Source organism: Capsella rubella, unplaced genomic scaffold (assembly GCF_000375325.1).
Source record: "Capsella rubella cultivar Monte Gargano unplaced genomic scaffold, Caprub1_0 scaffold_6, whole genome shotgun sequence".
NCBI lineage: Eukaryota > Viridiplantae > Streptophyta > Magnoliopsida > Brassicales > Brassicaceae > Capsella > Capsella rubella.
The window spans coordinates 16,548,618-16,563,467 of NW_006238918.1; the positions used below are offsets into that span (position 1 = coordinate 16,548,618).

At 39.9% G+C, this 14,850-nt stretch overlaps 4 protein-coding genes and 1 long non-coding RNA gene across 12 annotated transcripts; 2 read left to right on the top strand and 3 right to left on the bottom strand.

Moving 5' to 3' along the window:
- Positions 1 to 178: 178 nt before the first annotated feature.
- On the top strand, positions 179 to 2,355 carry LOC17883360 (probable mitochondrial import inner membrane translocase subunit TIM21). The gene is made up of 8 exons (XM_006288352.2): positions 179 to 368; positions 805 to 870; positions 962 to 980; positions 1,061 to 1,194; positions 1,365 to 1,543; positions 1,627 to 1,675; positions 1,775 to 1,894; positions 2,030 to 2,355. Exons 1-8 carry the CDS (start codon positions 258 to 260, stop codon positions 2,186 to 2,188), a joined length of 837 nt encoding a protein of 278 aa, XP_006288414.1. The 5' UTR covers positions 179 to 257; the 3' UTR covers positions 2,189 to 2,355.
- A 75-nt stretch (positions 2,356 to 2,430) lies between these two features.
- LOC17883920 (actin-related protein 2/3 complex subunit 5A) lies at positions 2,431 to 3,379 on the bottom strand. Its single transcript, XM_006289347.2, has 4 exons — positions 3,208 to 3,379; positions 3,047 to 3,119; positions 2,864 to 2,964; positions 2,431 to 2,659 (listed from the first exon to the last, which is right to left on the bottom strand). The coding sequence occupies exons 1-4, from the start codon at positions 3,294 to 3,296 to the stop codon at positions 2,524 to 2,526; spliced, it is 399 nt and encodes a 132-aa protein (XP_006289409.1). The 5' UTR covers positions 3,297 to 3,379; the 3' UTR covers positions 2,431 to 2,523.
- Positions 3,380 to 4,232: 853 nt separating this feature from the next.
- On the bottom strand, positions 4,233 to 7,293 carry LOC17884057 (cationic amino acid transporter 9, chloroplastic). Its single transcript, XM_006289917.2, has 8 exons — positions 7,037 to 7,293; positions 6,523 to 6,932; positions 6,267 to 6,443; positions 5,971 to 6,195; positions 5,688 to 5,864; positions 5,356 to 5,592; positions 4,654 to 4,749; positions 4,233 to 4,577 (listed from the first exon to the last, which is right to left on the bottom strand). The coding sequence occupies exons 1-8, from the start codon at positions 7,272 to 7,274 to the stop codon at positions 4,437 to 4,439; spliced, it is 1,701 nt and encodes a 566-aa protein (XP_006289979.1). The 5' UTR covers positions 7,275 to 7,293; the 3' UTR covers positions 4,233 to 4,436.
- A 1,280-nt stretch (positions 7,294 to 8,573) lies between these two features.
- LOC17881973 lies at positions 8,574 to 11,466 on the bottom strand. Of its 7 annotated transcripts, none has more exons than XR_002833308.1 (8): positions 11,129 to 11,466; positions 10,736 to 10,817; positions 10,486 to 10,574; positions 10,297 to 10,341; positions 10,055 to 10,099; positions 9,556 to 9,947; positions 9,057 to 9,162; positions 8,574 to 8,922 (listed from the first exon to the last, which is right to left on the bottom strand). It is a non-coding gene; the product is annotated as an uncharacterized LOC17881973 (long non-coding RNA). The 7 variants fall into 7 exon arrangements; XR_002833314.1 differs by having other exon boundaries at positions 9,057 to 9,165; XR_002833309.1 differs by having other exon boundaries at positions 9,556 to 9,952.
- A 1,094-nt stretch (positions 11,467 to 12,560) lies between these two features.
- LOC17883295 (phosphatidylinositol 4-phosphate 5-kinase 4) lies at positions 12,561 to 14,723 on the top strand. Of its 2 annotated transcripts, XM_023781564.1 has the most exons (4): positions 12,561 to 13,596; positions 13,728 to 13,745; positions 13,836 to 14,097; positions 14,184 to 14,723. In XM_023781564.1, the coding sequence occupies exons 1-4, from the start codon at positions 12,761 to 12,763 to the stop codon at positions 14,352 to 14,354; spliced, it is 1,287 nt and encodes a 428-aa protein (XP_023637332.1). In that variant the 5' UTR covers positions 12,561 to 12,760; the 3' UTR covers positions 14,355 to 14,723. The 2 variants fall into 2 exon arrangements, with proteins under 2 accessions (XP_023637332.1, XP_023637333.1); XM_023781565.1 differs by lacking the exon at positions 13,728 to 13,745 and having other exon boundaries at positions 12,563 to 13,596.
- Positions 14,724 to 14,850: the final 127 nt, after the last annotated feature.

Sequence of the window (14,850 nt, forward strand, 5' to 3'; positions counted from 1 at the left end):
GAGAGATGTATCAATGGGCTTTAAAAAACTAAGCCCGTTTGGTTCGAGGGAATGGAAACATTGTGTTTTCAGACCAAGCCCAATAAGAGCGTGCACGTGCGCACTTCTTTGTCACGTGTCTACGATATTAAAACCCCAGAAGAACTCAGAACTCAGAAGTCGGCTTCGCCTTGCTCATCAAACTCGCTCGCTCGTCGTCTCCACTTGCAAAGAAGCTTCAAGTTTCATTCTTCCTCCTCCAATTTTGGCACGCAGAGATGATGATGAGCCTTCTAAGGAGATCAGCGATAGCCATCGGCCGCCAATCAAAATCGAAGCTGGCTTCGTTTTCCTCCGCTTCACAACCTTCCTCTCGAATCCCAAAATCGGTTTCTCTCTCCCTTGGCATTTTTCTTTTATCCAGCATCGTTGCTAGAATGGCTAATCTCTTTCATTCAAAGCTGTTTAGTTCTTTCCCAATAGTCATGGATTGTTGTTAGTATATTGAAAGAGAATAAAATAAGGAACTTGACTTGCAGATTCTACATAGCTCGACTTAGTCCAAGTTTCCAATATTTGCACTTTGGTCTGAGGTTGTTTTTTCAATGACTGATTTCTTACTACTGTTTGAATTGAATCTCTCTATTGACAAGAATACACACCTTGATCTTTATGAGTAGTGGGATTCACAACATTTGACCCCCCTTGTTCATTTCTTTGCAATACTAGCCCTATTCATACTCTCCTGCCGAGATAAGAGACTGTTTCTACTTTCTTTCAAAACGTCTTCTTCCCTTTAATTATTGTATCTCCCTTCCGATGCAGTTGATAAGCGTTTTACAAAGAAGAGCATCCAGGCATACCACTTCTGATTCGGTTCTAACGTGTCTGGTACACACAAACATTTTATTTGCTGCTTACACCCTTTTGGGCATTTATGTTACATTGTTAGTTTAATAGCTCTCATCGTTTCTCTATGCAGGAATCAACTGAAGTTAATGGTCAGCAACAATGATGTGTAATTAAACTTCAAATCCCAGGCTTGTGTAGTTTTTTTCTTCTGACAATGATCTGTTTTCAGGACTATTGGTTCGCTTCCGAAACCCCCAAATAAGTATATGTACGCAAACCTGTCCAAAGAAGATAAACTCATCCTACCTTACTAGATCTTTTGCATCTAGGACTTCTAAAGACTCTGGGAATCAGCAGAACAAGGTGTTCATAAGAATCTTTATTTTTGTGTTTTGTTACGTACATGTTTCTACTTAATGTATGTGTTCTGTGTTCGCCACTTATCACAATGCAACTTATCTCACCTAATCCGATATGAACAGCGTCTAAAACATTAGTGCCAGAATAACAACTCTTTGGAAATTGTTTTACAGGCGAAGAAAGAGGTGACGACTACGGAGGACCCATTTGATTCTCCTACATACCACATCCCTGAGAAGCCGGTGACCTTTACAGAAGGTGCTTCCTACAGTCTTGTTATTCTTGCTGGGCTTGGGATTGCTGGAGCTGCGGGGTACGCTGTGTTTAAAGAGCTCATATTTCAACCAAAAGAGTGAGACTTCAGAACACTTGTTTCATTTATGTGCTCGGACACTAGGATTTGGGGTAATCTAAAGACACCATCCTGTATTCTAGGTACAAGATCTTTGACAAAGCCCTGAAGAGAATTCAAGATGATGGCCAGGTAATGGGAAAGTAACTCCAGAGATTGAACAGAACGGAAGGGTGGTGCATTAATAAATGAAAGCATCTTTGTTAATGCTGAGATTGTCTTGTTAACTAGGTGAGGGTTAGGATTGGATCCCCCATCAAAGGCTACGGACAAGAAACCAGAAACCGAGCTGCTCGTCAACGTATACCCAACAGAGTATTTACAGATGAAGATGGAGTTGAGCATGTTGAGGTAATTCATTGTAGAATACCCTTCTGTCCTTGGAGTCAATCTTGCAGTCTTGCTATATAAATTGAGAACAAAATTGAGGAAACAGAATAGAGAAATTGCAGGTTTAACATATAAAAAAAAATGAATATACTTCAGGTAAACTTCTACATCCGTGGGCCTCAAGGAGCGGGGAAAGTGTACACGGAGATGTTTAAAGACAAGGCAGAGAATGAGTGGAAATACACGTACCTGATCGTAGAGATTCTTACACCTTCCCCAGCCAAATTGATGCTGGAGTCTTATTTGCCCGCCTAGACACTCCTTATTTATGGTTCAGTTTATTCCGGAAAACATTCATAAACGGGTAAGATTGTTTTAGTTGGGTGTTCGACAAAGGAAAGAATTGTGTTACACATGAGTTATAGGAATGTCAGGAGCAAGAATCAGTTTGCTAATTTGAAAAATGCTCAATGTTTATGATCCTCTTCAGGCTGTCTAGGGGTTTAAGCCATATTCAAATCTGAGGCTTGATTAATATCCTTTTGCGAATTACTAAAAACACGAAAATGAAACATGCTTCCTCAAGGAGAATGCATATATCATGATGAATCAAGTATACATTAGTGGCGCTGATACAATCATGGATAAAATCAAACGGTGTTTATAGTATCAGTAAGACAGCGGAGAATGCAACCCAGACCAGCTCTCTCAGTGAGTTTCTCGTGGATCTTCAAGCACTGATCACACGTGGGTCGGTCACCAGTAGAAAGGCCTCTGTACAAGTACCTGTTCCACACCATTCAACAAAATAAACAAAAATAGCATCAGGCAAAAGTAACATTCTATCAAAGAGCAGCCTGACATTCCAATGGGTTCCCCATTCATACAAACTTTACTTTCTCGTGTATGACACTACCTCCTCTATCACAACATTTAGGGTCAAGACTTAATATATACATCTATGCAAGAAAAGATGTTTAGAGTTCTTACTTCATGAGGATATCGTAATACTCGGCATCGAGAGCATTCAGCATTCCGTCGATATCTTTTATGGCCATTAAAGCTCTGTGTACAACTATCCAATTAGCCGACTGCAACGAATGAATGAGATATGTTTGGCTCAGGTATACAAATCACAAGAAAGAAGGTTAATTAGGCAGAGGAAACAGAGACCTTGCAACGTTCATCGCGAGTTTTCGGAGGCGATCCTTCAAGAGCCGTTTTCAAAGCTTCAACATGTTTGTACCTGCACAGACAAACACCACTGAAGGTCATCTGAGAAACAAAGGGGAAAACTTTAGGGCAGGTTAACTCCAAAGTCCAAGGTATATTACTGCTTCAGTAAGCTTTCAATCTTCCGCGATTTAGTTTCAATCCTCGCGATTATTGCCTCTGCGTTATCAGCCTCAACAAATTCTGCCATTGCTTCTCTCTCTCTCTCTCTCTCTCTCTCTCTCTCTATCTCTCTTTTACTCTCTCTGATCAGAGATTCCCCTCTCCTCTTCTGATGATGCGACAGAAAGAAAGAGAGAGAGAGGGGAAAACTCAACCGTCGTTTAACCATTTTAAAAAGGAACTGGTTGACGTTTGCGTTGGCCTAAACGGCACGTAGTTTACCTCTCTAACGGAATGCTGTCACTGAACACTAAAAGTTTTGTACTTCTGGCTAAATAAATAAAAAACTTCAAAATTTTGTTAACAAGGAAGAATCTTTTACAGTGCATAAAATTAAAATGAGAAAACTGTGCTTGAAGCAACGAGTCCCGTGAGTTAGGAAACTCTTAAACGAAGTGACTGTGTCCATCTACAAACCGGTGATTAAGGATTCCTCTATCAAGATGCTTAAATTAGACTTTGGCAGCTGAGGCTTGTTTCCGAAGCAGACATGCGTTACATTCTCTTCATATCGAATACATATTGTCACTTGTTTGATGAACCGTGAGGAAGCTGTAACTGAAGCAGGTTTCAGCTACCATAGGAACGGAAACGCTCTCGGATTTCACCTGAGGGTTGGTGCCAAACAAATTTAGCTTGCTGGCCTGAGAACTAAGAGTAGTGAGGAAGCAGAGGAGATTTTCTGCTTTGTGAGCGACAGTCAGAGAAGCACCATAATTCTAAGTTCCCCCATTACATATCAGGACTGATTGGAGTCCACGGATCATGCCAGCAGGAGCAGTTAGTTATATCGGCTAGGCTATGAGCCTGTAACACACAACTCTGATTGCATCATCGTGTAACCAGAGTAGCTGCTTACTGAGCCTCTGCATCAGGGAGATAGAGACCAGAATGATTTCCTAGAGGCATATTGGTCTGATTCTCTCAGGTTTGAAATGGGAAAGGAAAGAAAGCACAAAAGTCATTTTCAGCCATTCTCAAGGCTTCAGTTGAAATGCAGGACCATACTTTTATATAAGTTTTATGTACAATATTAGTATCTATATTCCTCATCCCATTCAATCCTTACACTCAAACAGAATATGTATGTGTCTTGCAACACAGAAACTTGCTATCTACACTAAACAAATGGCTTGCACCGTTTAAGCAACATTACTATAATGTAGCATTAGCAAGAGTCGCTTTCAGTTACAGGTGCCCTCTGATAAACCAGAGTGCTTGTATCTGCGTGGTACTGCCCATACAAGGCATAAACAGTAGTTGCAAGCACATTGACAACAACAAATCTTATCCATGCTTCATAATGCAACTGCAACGTGGTAAAGAGATCAAAGTTAAATTGTATGGTATGTGGGCTTAGTCTAAATTAAGTTCTAAGCGTGTACCTGAGCAAATAAGAAGATATTGAAGAAAATGCATACGCATGGCACTATGGGCACACCAGGACAGGTAAACCCAGAACCCAGAGACTGAGCATAAGCCTGGAAGCAAAAAGCTGACGGGTTAACATGAAGCACTAATAGGAAGGCATTTGCCTGTTTGTAGAGAAACCATGCGGGTACATGTCAACTACATCCTCGTGTAATTTCCAAATTGATGTTAACAAATTTCTCCTCTAAACCAAGAAAGCAAAGTTACTTCAACATTCACAGACCTTTCTTTAGAGAACAAGAGTCACGAACCAGAATTAAAACTCAACAGCCTCTTTATTAAGATATAAAAGACAAGAACAAGAAAACCAAATCCCAAAGAGAACTAATTTCTCTTCCATCTGCCAAACCCGATAGGAACCTCCAAAGCACTAGCTTGTCTCTATATACAATAAAATCTATTCCTAAAACCCTATGAGAAAAGTAAATAAGAAATTAGTAATCCTGAATAATTTCCTAAATAGCTAAATAGAAATATTCGTAACACTTTCAACGTATCACTGTGGAGTTCTAAGTGCCAGAACATGCTACTGGTCATCTCTATTTTATGATGTATCACTAAAGGACTAAGTATCTAGAACTTTAACATTAGTAACCCTTCTTTTTGGCGCTATGGAATTAAGAAGAGTGTTAGCGATTATACTTAAGGCTACTTACTTTGCGATAATGAAGAACTGCTGAAGCAACAACTGCCACAGCAACAGAGAGGAGAATAAATATAACTGAAGCACTGAAACGGTATAGTATGCCAGCACCAAAACCACTGCATGCAATTATAACAAGGCAAATGACACCTTCCTGCCAACTTGATGTCCATCTATTGGACGACTCTCTTTCTTTTTTATCATTCAGTCTCAAAGCCACAACACAAGCCGCAACAACTGAATACCCAGTCTGAAACAATGGAACACCGAAAATAATGTTAAACTGGAAAGTATAAGTATCAATTAGAAAACTGAGGGATTCAGAAAATTAAGACCATGACGTACCAATGTACCAACGGACAGAATATGGGAAAGACTATGTACATTAAATATGCCAGCTAAAACGCCAGCTACAACGCCACACCAGATTTGAGAATGAAGAGGTGTATGAAGAGTTGGGTGTATTCTGGAAAAGATTGAAGGCAATAGACCATCCCTTCCAAGTCCCAGATATAACCTGGACTGTTTATCCGAACTATCATATGATTACTCAGGGATACCTTGGTTCGCATGAGCATACTAAAAGGAAATTACAAAAGAAATCCAGGTACATATATATTTGTTTCACCTGTACATAAAGACCAACAAGCAGAGTAGTCGTGAGTCCAGCAACAGCACCAATACTGATTAAGACTGAGACGAACTTCATACCCTTTGATGAAAAGGCTTCAGCTAAAGGAGCATCTTCACTGAGGAGGCTAAAAGGGACCATCCCGGTGAGCACTAAACATACGCCAATATACAGCGAGATACAAACCAGAAGGCTCCCCATAATTCCGATTGGCAGATCACGCTGAACAGGAATTTAACAGATATAAGAAACTGTGTAGATAGTAAATACTTTAAACAAAGATATGGGCAGACCTGGGGGTTCTTTGATTCTTCAGCAGAATTAGCAACTGCGTCGAATCCAACATATGAAAAGAACACTACAGTAGCACCAGTCAGAACTGCTTTAAAACCATTAGGCGCGAAAGGAGACCAATTTGCTACATCAATTTCAAAAACACCAGCACAAATCACAACGAGAACAATCACGACCTACAGAAGAACCAATACATTCAAGATGAGTTTCCGTGATGTACGGTATAATAAGAATAGTTTAAGGAGACAAGTTTACCTTGGTAGCAGTCATAAAGGAGTTGACAGCGGAAGATTCCCGCACACCCTGGCATAAAAGGAGGGTCAAGAGAGCAAGTAAAATGGGAGCCAAAATATTTAAAGAGAGAACTCCTCCTAACAGCTCCTTGCCGCTTCCCATCCAGAGAGGAATAGAGCCCTTGAAAGCTGGAAAAAGCTCAAGAAGAGCAACTGCATAGCTTCCCAAACTACGGGAGATACTAGCGGCGCCAATATGATAATCAAGCATGAGTTGTACGAAAACGAGAAAAGCTGTGATCTCATTGAAAGCTGAATACGAGTACATGTAAGCTCCACCAACAACAGCAGGGAAACGAGATGCAAGTTCAGCATAACAGAGAGCGTTCAACACACACGATGCTCCAGCTAGCAAGAAGCTGATCGTGACTCCTAAGGCAACAGTAATAATCAATCGGAAGTGTAGTTAAAGTTAAGCACTAAGCGATTCTCAAGGAATCGAAGGGGATGATGAGAAAAATATTCATTCGACTGACCAGGTCCAGCATCACGAGCGACGGTTCCGGTAACGACGAATACACCGGCGCCTATGGAAGCGCCGACGCCCAACAAAATGAGGTCGAAAAGGCCGAGGCGACGAAGCAGAGAGTCGGGGGAGGTGGCAGTTTGCGATGACGGAGGAGCCAATAATTTATATCGGCGAGCTGAAGCACAGAAATGAGAGAACCATGTGGCGGAGGAGAGGTGGTTGCTGGAACCTTCGTGGCCTCCCATGGAAAACTTGAAATGAGAGTTGAAGGTTGGGTGGGAGACAAAACGACTGATTAGATCGAGACGATGAAATCACCCGGATCCGGATCTATCCAATAACCCGGCGGTAATCAGAATCTAAATGTAGAAGTATTGGGCCAAACATAAGGCCCGATAAGGACCAGGTAACCACTCTTTAGCGATGCTATATGTACATTCATTATCTAACACAGGCTTGAAATGAAACAACAGGAAAGCGATTAGAATAGATACATTTATTAGAGCATGGGCATTGGTAAGACTTAGATTTAGGTCCCATTGTTATTTTAATAATTTTTTGATGAAGGGACAAATGTTTAATTTGTATGTACGAGCATTGGTGTCCTACGTATTTTGTCCCACGTTAAAAAAAATCAATTTTTTAAATTCTTTTATTTTAACTTATAAGTAAAAACATTTGAAATATTGGATTAATATATAACATATTAAGATTGGAAAAATTGAAAAATTACAAAGTTACAAAAACATGAAAAAACATAAAACATACGATAAAGACATTAAAAACATAAAACATAAAACATACAAAGAAAAAAATATTTTATTGAATTTTTAGAAATTTGGAACTTAATATTCATTATCTGGAAGATGTCCAAAAGTACTCCAAATATGCTCAATCAAATCTTTTTTAATTGTTCATGGGATTGTCTATCCCAAACTCTTGTTCAACAAGTAATCGTTGTGCCGATATTTGAATCCACACCGGCGGTACCAATGGTATATGTTTGATTAACATCTTCTCTGTGTTGAAATTCAGAAACATTTGGGAGACTGTGTGTATGTCGTTCATCTTCCACAATCATATTATGGAGTATAATACATGCTTTTATAACATTTGCTATTTTATTTTTATCCAATAAAAGAAAAATGATTTTTTTTTTAATAATGGCAGACTCTGAGAAAAAGAGAAAAAGGAATACACGAATCGACCCCAAAAACAAATTTTCCTTCACTTATCCATAAACCAATCAACAATGTACACGTGGCCGGAAGGACGGACGTATTTCGTCCCTTTTGTAAGAACGTTTCTTCTATTATTATGCATATTTGATTTATTTTTAAATAATGTAATGTGTAGGACTTGTGATATTAACGGCGATGTCCATGCTCTTAGATACAAGATTGAAGATACCTGAAAGACAATGATCACTAGACTCCATGAAAATCAATTACTCTAGTATTTTAAAAACATCTCAGCCTTACCTTATCTATGTTGGGATAAGCTAGCTTATACTAGTAGTAAGAATGTAATAAGCTCCTTCGTGCTGCGTGTAAAGAAACGAGTAATTATTGAATCGGTTCAAGATTCCTTTGTATGTCCATATTTTGCAGTATATATATATAGAGAGAAGAACATCGAGTAAAACGTGACTGATTCCCAGCAACTGCTTATCAAGCTCTCCTCCAATAATATTTTAAAACTAACGAGGAGTCGTGTGTATTCATTCATTCCCCCCTTTATATATATCTTCTCGCTTTTAAAAGGGCTTTTTACATTGCTCCCGCATAATTGTATATCATTTATCACCAGCTCACTCTATCTCAGCAAGTAGAGTAGAGAACCCATGCCACATCCATCTCTCCCACCTTGTTTCATGGCACCGGATGCCTCCTCCTGCAGTACAACATTATTAGTTCCATGATTCTTATCTCAACCAAATCGTACTTCATGTCTTTTCCGGATGGTTTTCTACCTAATCAATGAAGAAATCTTATCTGAGATCTGGAGAATGTAACATCGTTACCTACCTCTTGGGCCTGCTTCGCTCCTCTTCGTAGTCCATCACCCCACTTGGTTCACCAAATATCTCTTCCTGCCCTCTGAATTCAAGGTCGGCCGGCCCACAGTGTGCAACTACTGCCACAATGTAAGTAAGACAACATAGAAAACTATCTCCCATTGTTCAATTCATAACAGTCTTCATTTTCAATTATCATCACCTACTTTTACCAAATGTTAACTACTGGCTGCTCTCTTGGGAAAGACTACGAATATTTATTTGGTTCTACAACTAGGATTATTTTGTTTCGTGAAAGCACATGATTCTAGTTTCGTTAAGGGAGCAATCATCCCATTCCAAAACACAATAACTGACTAAATATTGCAAAACATATAACTGACTACCAATGTCATTGTTGGCTGTGTATAACATACCAATTCTCTATGGTAAATTTTAGCAAAAATAGCTAACTCCAAACATGTTAACAATCAACAATGAAAGAACAATCAGCCACAATTTACCAGTACCTTCATGGAAAGAGACTTTTTCACTTCTACGTCCTTTCGATTTCTATTGACTGCTTCACTCATATTGTCAGCCCTTTTATCTTATCTTGAATCGAAACCAGCAGGTCTTCTGATGTACTCAACATAAAAATCAATTATGTGCACACACATATAAACTGACTCCAACATTGAGACAACAAAAACTCGTTCATGAGAAGGTCTCTCACATAAAATCTCAATAGAAGGGTAATGATATGTAACAAGTTTAACTAAGTTCCTCAAATAACATATAAGTATAGAAGAGCATGGGTCCAAAGCAGAAGAGATGATATAGATTAACGAAGCTACCAATTTTCCAGTTTGTGAATCATATTCCTAAGCTGTCCAGGCCTTAGACCTCTACCAGCTGCAAACTGAACTTGGATGTTTGCAAGAAAAAAAAAACTGGTTCAAGAGGTGCTGGTAGATCTAACGAAAAGCACAACGATCATACAATTGGAATGTGAGAAAAAGCAAGTACCTCAAAGCATCTTTTCAACTGATCGAGTTTACCTCTAACTATACCCTGCAAAAATTTTAAAAGTCAGCACCGTATATTTACACATTTCTCCATTGTCACACTTCACTTGTCTGTGCAACTTCAGATTTTGTATCACAAACAAATACAGTTATTACTCAAAAAGAAAAGCTTTAGTCCAGAAAAGCTTTACTCAAAAACAAATACATGCATTCATTGATAAGAAAATCTTCGAGCTCACGTACGTTTTTGATATCTAACTCGGGCATCAGTAAATCATAAGGCAATACCTGAAAAATAAGAACATATCGTAAGGACATTATATATAATTTAACTACATATCAAGAGTCCAGAAAAATAGATCGAAATCAACAAAAACTAGAAAGAAAGAACAAATCATAGTGGTCAACCACCAACAGACAAAGAAGATATACCTTGTTTATCTCCGCGAGAGTAAGGACAGTGAGCTGCTTCAGCTTAAGAAGCTGATCAGGAACCAATTGGGGAATACAGCCAGTGTTACCTAGAGCGTCAGGAAATAAGGAAATAAGAAGACGCAGTGAAAGTATATCATCCAAACAAAACATAACACGTAAGACAGTAGGAAAAATAAACAACAACCAAATCCTTTAACTATATATATATATGAAAAACGAAATGGAAGAGTAAAGCTTCCAGTCATACATTTGTAATCACTCCAGGTGCCATGTGCGAATAACCGTAGTACATCCAGATCCAGGTATACAGAATTAGTGGTTCCTTTAAGCTGCATGCAGAGAAGCTTGAGAAACCGAACAATGTGAACATGCAATTATAAAACGCAGAGGTTTGAAAATTAACAACTGAGCTCCGCAACACCAAACAGAAAAGTTAAATATAATCACAGATATAAACAACACCACTTTCCAAGGCATGTGGAAATAAACAAAAACGAAATCATTAGCGTTTGAGCTTGTTGATCCAAAGTCCAAACCAATGAGTGAACTAAAAAAGGACTAGAGCAATAGCAAACATTGAGAAATATGTCTAATCCACTTCCAGTATTTAAAGCTAGATGACTCCAGAATCAAACCGTACCGCCTATGAAAGATGCTAGGTCGAGAGGACCTCGGCAACATAAGGCAGAAGCAAAATCTCTGAGAAGGCAAAAAGCGAAGGATGCGAAGTAGCTTCTCGTAGGATAGATGCAAGAGTATCGCCTTTGGATACAGAAGCTCGTTTAACGAATAGATCGATTATTTCCGCCTGCTTCTGTTCGATGTCCATCTTCAGGTAAGCTCGAGGGCCTAGAATCTACTACAGAAACAGAGAGAGCAATGGAATTATGGTTTTTTTATCCAGAGCACAAAATTCGATTTGGAAGAGAGGAAGCGAAGTGACACGTCTCTCTCTCTACTTTTTCCTCCTGTATCTTCTTCTTTCTTACTCAGACTGGGCCGAGGCCTGATACTTATCAACGATCCGATTATATCAATGATATAAAACACAGTATGTTTTAGTTTTACAACGGTAAAAATAGAAGATGAACGTTATTATTTATCACTAGTTATCTTCTAGATTATGTGATTGAATTAAGAAACAAGACAATTTGAGAGAGGGAAGTAACTAACTAATTAATTATAGACATGTAGGAAACAAGTTCAGAGTATAGAGACACTAAGCAAAAGAATGAGAAGGGTGTACGTAGTAGAATGAAGACAAACCAAAAGGAGATAGGATATTATGGGTCTTCAAACTATAATAATAGAGACTTCACTAAAGACGAGCAACCACTGTTGGCGGTCTGATCTGCACTGTTGGCGGTCTTGCTGGTTGACTTGGCATTCTTCATCCAAACCCCCAAACCCAATTCCTGCATTATTAGACCATACAAATAGCTACCGGAATTCCTCCTTTTACGTGCATCTATGGCATTGATGCAAAAGCTATATCTCTCTTTAATGGACGCATCCATAGCCATGATTATGAAAGCCTGTTCCACGTTGGTGGCATCTTCTGCACTGGTCTCCATGTTGCTGACTCGCCGCCTACTAGAGGAACTTTAATATTAATTTAATTGGATAAAAATTGTAGTTATCATTTTATGTTGCCATATAGATCAAATAATCTAATTGGTACGGTGTAGTTAGGAATCACGAAATACGAACAACTCTAGAGTGACTGACATATTACAATCCGAAATAAACAAAAGTGATTAGATGTCACTTGGAATACTCTTTCTCGTGCTCAAGTTTATCGGCAGCAATCCACAATATCGTTCCACGCAATTTAGATTAGCTTTTATTTATCTTCAAATTTTAAGGTTTATTAAGCTTTTGTCTTAGGAAAATATCTATTTATTGAGCTCGACGTCTTGTTGACCTTGTTCAGGTTTGTTGGACTTGTAATTTTCTTTTCCTGATGAAAATTTAAAGTTAGAAAAAGTGAGTTGAGTTCAGAGTGTAACGTGAATATCAAACTTAGAAAAAGTATAAGACTGACTAATTGATTTGGTAATTGGTACTGTCAAAATAGTAAACCAAAACTTGGGGGCGAAGGAGGAGGACAGAAAATTTTCTATTTTCTTTTTGGTTTTTGTTTGGTTCCAAAAAAAAAGAAATTTTGTATTGGTCTTTGGGCCTTGGAACTCTCTCTTATCATCATCAATTCATCATCATCTTCCTCGACCAAGCATCCCTGAAATCGATCAGCTGGATCTCCGTTGATGTGATGCATCAGAAGAAATCGGAAGCTCAGATCGGAAAAGAAAGCAGCGGCGTCTCTTCCGATTTCAATCCTTCTCCCCCTCTTCTTTTCTTCCCTCAGATCGTGTCTCACCACCACCACCGTGATCCCTCTATCCCAGCCGCCCCTTACAGGCGTCGCTTCGCTCCTTCTCCTCCTCCTCCTCCTTCACCTTCTCTGCCGCGCTCTCTCCGGCGCTTGCCTCTCCTTCTCTTTCTCCTCCCTCTCTCTTACTTCCTCCTCTCCCATCCCACTCGCTCCTTCCTTGTCGATTTCCTCTCTGCCTTTGGTTTTTCCGCCGCACTTCTTTTCTCACTCAATCTCGCCCTCCCTCGGCTCCCTTCGATCCGCTTGTTCCTCGCGCGATCCTTCCCTTCCCCTTCTAGGACGACCCCTTTGCCCGTCTTCTGGTCCATAGGCTGTCGCCCTAAATCTGACAAGAGGAGTAGCTCCGGGTGCTGGGTCCAACTCTATAGCAACGGTGACGTTTACGAGGGAGAGTTCCACAAGGGCAAGTGTTCCGGCACCGGCGTCTATTACTATTCCATGAGCGGCAGGTATGAAGGTGACTGGCTCGATGGCAAGTACGACGGCTACGGTGTTGAGACCTGGGCCAGAGGCAGCCGTTACATGGGCCAGTATAGGCAGGGCCTTCGCCACGGTTATGGGGTTTACAGATTCTACACTGGAGACATGTTCTCCGGCGAGTGGTCCAGCGGACAGAGTCACGGTTGCGGAGTTCACACCTGCGAAGACGCTAGTCGCTATGTTGGGGAGTTCAAGTGGGGCGTCAAGCATGGTCTTGGTCATTACCATTTCAGGTAACTTGAATAAATGTTACTGTAACGATTTACTTGGCCATTTTTGTAGTTAATCGTCAACCACAACCAATTCCTGTCATGTGTTGTATTTTATTATTTGGGTGTGGCAACTGTGTCCTGGATTATTAAAGCTGGCTTTCCTTTGAATTGTACAATCTCTCTCTTTATCTCTGTTAGCTACAGTCTATGAGTTCCTGTAAATTGTATATCTGATCATTATATCTTGTTTGTTTAACTAGGAACGGGGACGTATACGCAGGAGAATACTTTGCTGACAAGATGCATGGATTCGGGGTCTATGGGTTTGCAAATGGTCACCGGTATGAGGGAGCTTGGCATGAAGGTAGGCGGCAAGGGCTGGGGATGTATACATTCAGAAATGGAGAAACACAGTCGGGCCATTGGCAAAATGGGATCCTTGACATTCCAAGCACTCAAAATACGACTTGTCCCATATCTCCTGTTGCAGTCAACCATTCCAAAGTGCTAAATGCAGTCCAGGTTGGTCCCTGCAACTTATAAGTAAGAGCAAGTCTTCTGGTTTCTTATATACAGTAGTATTAATCCAATACAATTTGTATTCACAGGAGGCACGAAGAGCAGCCGAGAAGGCTTATGACGTAGACAAGGTTGATGAGAGAGTTAACAGAGCGGTTGCAGCTGCCAATACAGCAGCCAATGCTGCAAGAGTGGTGGCCTTCAAAGCTGCCCAAAAACAATCTAAAAACATGGACAATTTTCCAATTCATGTCGTGTGAACCAATTCTAGTACACAGGCGAAGGAAGAAGCAACCATCTAGTTGACAAGCATTAACTCAAGAGACTGTGTTGGGGAGCAATGCAAAACTCTGGTTAGTGTGTTCGCTCATGGCTAACTCATGTTTTGGATTCCTTTATTCCAAGGCGTGGCAGAGACATAGGGCTATAGAGTGGATCGTGGATAGTGAATCCTGAATCATGAATCTGGCAGACAACTGAGTTGTTTTAACTTTTATGTGTAAGTCTCAGTAAATTAATCAACAATTTTGAAAAACTCTCATGTAAAAGTGGGCCGGAGCTCACCACCATATCATATGGGGAAATTCCTTGTCATTGAATTTAAGAAAACGCACGTACATTCAAAGATCCATGTTTATCTAAAAAAGTCGAAGACTACTCATTCTTTTTGTTTAAAACGCATACAAAAAAAAGTAAAGAATGAGTATTCCCTCTTAGCTTATCTCTTGCCAAAAGGTTAAGACGTTTGTTTCCATA